This window comes from Vicugna pacos, chromosome 16, assembly GCF_048564905.1.
Source record: "Vicugna pacos chromosome 16, VicPac4, whole genome shotgun sequence".
Lineage (NCBI taxonomy): Eukaryota > Metazoa > Chordata > Mammalia > Artiodactyla > Camelidae > Vicugna > Vicugna pacos.
Window position 1 is genome coordinate 17,920,690 of NC_133002.1, and position 4,776 is coordinate 17,925,465.

The following is a 4,776-nucleotide window of genomic DNA, read 5'->3' on the forward strand; positions in this document are numbered from 1 at the left end:
GTGAGTGACAGCTCTGTTCCAAGCCCACGCCTCCCTCTTTCCCTCTGAGGTGAGAGGATTCAGAGGAAAGAGACTGGGCTGGCGCCAGGCGCCCCCCCAACCCCAGCCCGGCTGACAATGCGTCTCTGGTTACTGACATTTCTCTCCTGATCCCTCCTGGACCACTAGAGGCCTGCTGTGCCTGACCACATGGCCGTGGGGGCCGGGCCGGCCCCTTCTCCTGGCCCCAGCCTCACCTCGCAGCCCCCAGCCCTCTAAGGACACAGGATGGGTGGGCCTTTCCTCCCTTCGGGATGGGAGACAGGTGGGCCCAGAGCCTCAGCGCCCTCCCCTGTGACGTGGCCGCCAGCGGCGCACTGGTGCTGGAGCAGCGCCGGCCGGGCCACCTCCTCACCACAGAGCTCCTCAAGCCTGCCCCTTTGGTTTCTGGAGTCCAGAGTGGGCTCCAGGGGCCATGGGAGGCATGGAGGCTGATCTGATGCAATGCCTCGTGCTCACTTACCTCCAGAAACAGGACGCTCACCCCTCTGCAGGCACGTCTGCACACAGCCGTTGAGGACGCGCTGGCTCCCACGGTGTGAGCCAAGCCATTGTCAGGGTAGGACCGAGCACCTCCAGGCATTCTGACCCATGGGTCACGCGTGGGAGGCGGGGCCTGGGGTGGGGCCAGAGCCCGGGCCCAGCTGGCTCTGCCCGAGGGGCTCCTGTGACCCAGCAGCTCACTGCTGAGGAGGAAACTGCCGGATACCTATGACGTCGGCATGATGAAGGAGCCGGTCAGAGGGAAGCCGGCTCCGCTCAGCCCTGCGCTCTTCAGCCAGCGGCTGCGGGCCAGGGTGACCAGGACTCCCTGTGCAAGGAGCGGCTGAGGTGAGCGCGGGCCGGCACGTAGCGCTTATTGGAAGTGTCCACATTCCCCTTGACTGGGCCTGCCCACACTCCTCAAATGGCTTTCGAGAAACTTCTGAACCACTCTTTGCCAACAGACCAGCCTGTGGTGGATGGACATTTCCTGCCTCGGGGGTCACTGTCCAACCCCCAACTCACCCTCAACATTTGGTCAAATGTTTTAAGAACTTTCCATTCCACTCTGAGTTGGAAAATCACACTGCAGGTAAACGGTCCTCATAGGCAGGTGCGGCCTCATTAGCGCCATTTGTGGCCTTACATCCAAACAACAGGAAATCACGGCCAACACCATGAACGTGGACAACCAAAAACCAGTGCAGTTTGTGGGGGACACAGGCAAGAGTGCCAGGGAGGGTGCACATGTCCCCCTCCCCAGCGGGGGGCCGTGGGCGGTCCTGACCTTCCTCCACCCAGACCTGAGGCCTCAAGGATCACTTGCTGTTCTTACTACCAGGTCCCACCCCCTAAACTGCAAGTTCTCAGCCACAGTCACCACAGACCGCTCTCTCTGAAGCCCAGAGGAGGCTAGGGACGGCTGTGCTTCAAGACCAGCTCCCCCAGCTATAAAATGGGACTCCAAAGGCACAAAATGCAGCAGGGGAGGGAGGGGACATTCGCCTAGGCCTGACTGAGGAAGGGCAAGCCTCTGGTCCCTCCAGTCTAGGTGGGCAGCCTCTGGCTGCAAATCCCCTGCCAGGCTCCAGTGCAGCTCTGGTTGGGAGAAAGCAGCTAAGACCTGCAGTAGACGCAGGGTTAGGACACTCCAGCTACGGAGCTACAGCCCAGAGCCAGGCACCCACAGCCTCCCTACTCCACCGGCGGGGCCTCTGCTGCGCTCTGGTGGCAGGCGTGGGTGGCACCCACCTTGCGCTGGCACAGCTGCGGGGAGCAAAACCAGTAGGCTATGCGAAGGGGCCGGTTCCCAGGGTGGGTGAGGTGTGAAGAGCCCCCAGCGCAGTGCCTGGCACCTGGCAAGCACTTGCTGCCATTCTGTGGCCAGCACGAGCCCAGTGTATTCTCTGGGGAAACTGCAGCCCAGAGAGTGTGCGCGCGCGTGTGCGTTGCAGGGATAGTGGGGGCTTCTTGCCCGAAGTCAGAGGCACAGGTGGGACTGCGACCCTGACCCCCTTGCTGCCGCTGAGCTCCGCGCAGGGGAGGGCAGCCTCGGGGCGCCCGTAGCCGCGGCCAGACCCAGGGCTGTTTCCTTCCCGAGCTCAGCGGGCGGGAGAGGGCAGCGGCCCGCGGAGGTGGAGGGAGGGCGCGGTGGGGCCCGCGGGCGTGACGCACGGAGGCTGGGCGGGCGCAGGGCGGGGCGACCACGCGGGCTGCATATAGGGGCCGCCACGGGGTGCAGAGAGCCAGAGCTTTTGGTCCCGGAGCAGAGCGCAGCTGCAGCCCGAGTCCGAACCCCTGCCCAGCCCAGCCCGGCCGCCCGGTCGCTCTGCCCCGCGCCTTCAACCACCGTCTGCGCGTCTTGCGGCCCCGCGCCCGCCCTCGCGGCCCTTGTGCTCAATGAAACTGGCTGCGATGATCAAGAAGATGTGCCCCAGTGACTCGGAGCCGAGTATTCCGGCCAAGAACTGCTACCGCATGGTGGTCCTCGGCTCGTCCAAGGTGGGCAAGACGGCCATCGTGTCCCGCTTCCTCACGGGCCGCTTCGAGGACACCTACACGCCCACCATCGAGGACTTCCACCGAAAGTTCTACTCCATCCGCGGAGAGATCTACCAGCTCGACATCCTCGACACGTCCGGCAACCACCCGTTCCCCGCCATGCGGCGCCTCTCCATCCTCACTGGTGAGCCCCGGCGCCGGGCAGCGGGCGGGGGAGGTGGTGCGCCGCGGGAGACGGGGGACCCTGGTCCCAGGGCGCCCCGGCTGGAGGCGCGGTTCTTAGGGCGCGATGTGCGCTGGAGAGGTAAGCGCGCCCCGCGCGGCGGCCCGAGTCAGCCCGCTTAGGCTGCCCCTGGCCACCGCCTTCACCCTTTCCTTTTCTGCTGTCCCCGTAGGAGACGTGTTCATCCTGGTGTTCAGCCTGGACAACCGCGACTCCTTCGAGGAGGTGCAGAAGCTCAAACAGCAGATTCTCGATACCAAGTCTTGCCTCAAGAACAAAACCAAGGAAAACGCGGACGTGCCTCTCGTCATCTGCGGCAACAAAGGTGACCGGGACTTCTACCGCGAGGTGGAGCAGCGCGAGATCGAGCAGCTGGTGGGCGCCGACTCCCAGCCCTGCGCCTACTTCGAGATCTCGGCCAAGAGAAACAGAAGCCTGGACCAGATGTTCCGCGCGCTCTTCGCCATGGCCAAGCTGCCCTGCGAGATGAGCCCGGACCTGCACCGCAGGGTGTCAGTGCAACACTGCGACGCGCTGTACAAGAAGGCGCTGCGGGGCAAGAGGCTGCGGCGCGCAGGCGGAGACCCGGACGACGCCTTCGGCATCGTGGCGCCCTGGGCGCGCCGGCCCAGCGTGCACAGCGACCTCATGTACATCCGCGAGAAGGCCAGCGGGGGCCAGGCCAAGGCCAAGGAGCGCTGCGTCATCAGCTAGGAGCCCCCGCCCCCGCGGGGCCGCAGAACCTCAGGAGGCCCTTTTGTCCAAAAGTCTACTGTCACGGCTGAGCGCACACGGACGGGCGTCTTCCCTCCCGGCGCCGGGCCAGGCGCGGGGGAGGCTCCGGACCAGAAAGGACCGTCATCTGCTCCGGAAGGAAAGAGGACTGGCTGAGGCCGGACCCCCACCACCCCCACGACTTGGGGACAAGTCCCAGCAGAGGGTGGGTTTGCCTCACTTCTCACAAAGACCTACGAATGGGGTGAGGTGGGAGTTAACCACCCACGGCTGGGCCGGAGGGCCAGGACTAACTGGCGCTAGCTTGTCCGTGACTGGGGGTCCCGCGTTGGCTGGCCTGAAACGAGGGTACGGGTCAGAGTGGAGGGAGTGACTTGTTTACATGTGTGTGCAACGGCACAAAGTGAAACGAAACAGAAACCTTGCACTTTATTAGCAGCTCCGGTGTCGCTGTGACATGAACAAAACCGTGCACGGCTGTTTGTACCATGTGTGTGAGACAGTCTCTCAAGTTATTATTTGTATTTTTTTAATATAAAATAAAATACTTTAAAATAGAAAACCTTGCTTCCTATGCTTTTAGAAATGGCTGGAAGACGGAGGAGTAGGCAGGGAGGGGCAGTTTCTACTTCTGAGGAATGAGGCTCACCTTCCCCAGAGTGGGAAAGTAACTCTGCCTTCTGAAAACAGCTGCAGCGCTCCTGGAGGAAAGGCTCCCGAAAAGCTCCAGATAACTGACTGGAGGCCCGTCTATCTCAGGAGCCAGTCCTCAGAAAGCCAGGGGAAAAAAGGACTTCAGGGTCCCTCCTAGAGACGCACCTTTCTAGCTGCTCACCTGCCTAGTCTTCCTGTGGCTGAGCCCGAGGGCCCTGCCAACCCGGTCCCACTCAGCACAGGCCCAATGAAACATCACTACCCCTGGAACAGGTGGTGTGAGGAGTCACTCAGGCCCTCTTTTGTGCGGGACTCTAGTCCCCAGTGAGCTGCAGGCTTGGCCACACAGCTGTGGGACCCAGTCATGATCACCGGCCCAGCCCGGCCCCTCCAGCTCCAGGAAGCGCTCATCACCCAGGTCAGGTCCGGCACCTTCTGTCTTGCAGTCTCTGCAGTTGAGGGCCCAGCTCTGTCTGCCTCTTGTAACCATGCAAGCCTGGGGCAAGTGACGCCTGCCAAGCCTCAGTCCCTATCCGGGAAACACAGAGCAGCGCGCCTCTGCTCGGGTGTGCAGGGAGGGTCACATGTGCCTGCGTACTCAGTACAGGCCCCATCCCCTGTAATCCAAATAACGCATTCAA

General features: G+C 62.9%; 1 protein-coding gene across 2 annotated transcripts; it reads left to right on the forward strand.

Annotated features, from left to right (window-relative positions):
- The first annotated feature begins 620 nt into the window (after nucleotides 1-620).
- On the forward strand, nucleotides 621-4,043 carry RASD1 (ras related dexamethasone induced 1). 2 transcript variants are annotated; one of them, XM_072938564.1, is made up of 2 exons: nucleotides 621-2,707; nucleotides 2,993-3,214. In XM_072938564.1, the coding sequence occupies exons 1-2, from the start codon at nucleotides 2,422-2,424 to the stop codon at nucleotides 3,073-3,075; spliced, it is 369 nt and encodes a 122-aa protein (XP_072794665.1). In that variant the 5' UTR covers nucleotides 621-2,421; the 3' UTR covers nucleotides 3,076-3,214. The 2 variants fall into 2 exon arrangements, with proteins under 2 accessions (XP_072794665.1, XP_072794664.1); XM_072938563.1 differs by having other exon boundaries at nucleotides 982-2,707; nucleotides 2,919-4,043.
- The last annotated feature ends 733 nt before the right edge of the window (nucleotides 4,044-4,776 follow it).

Bases quoted from the DNA above. Each gene is read 5' to 3' on its own strand.
- RASD1 (XM_072938563.1), top strand. From the start codon at position 2,422: ATGAAACTGGCTGCGATGATCAAGAAGATGTGCCCCAGTGACTCGGAG. The intron at 2,708-2,918 runs GTGAGCCCCGGC...CTGTCCCCGTAG, and splicing joins GCGCCTCTCCATCCTCACTG to GAGACGTGTTCATCCTGGTG.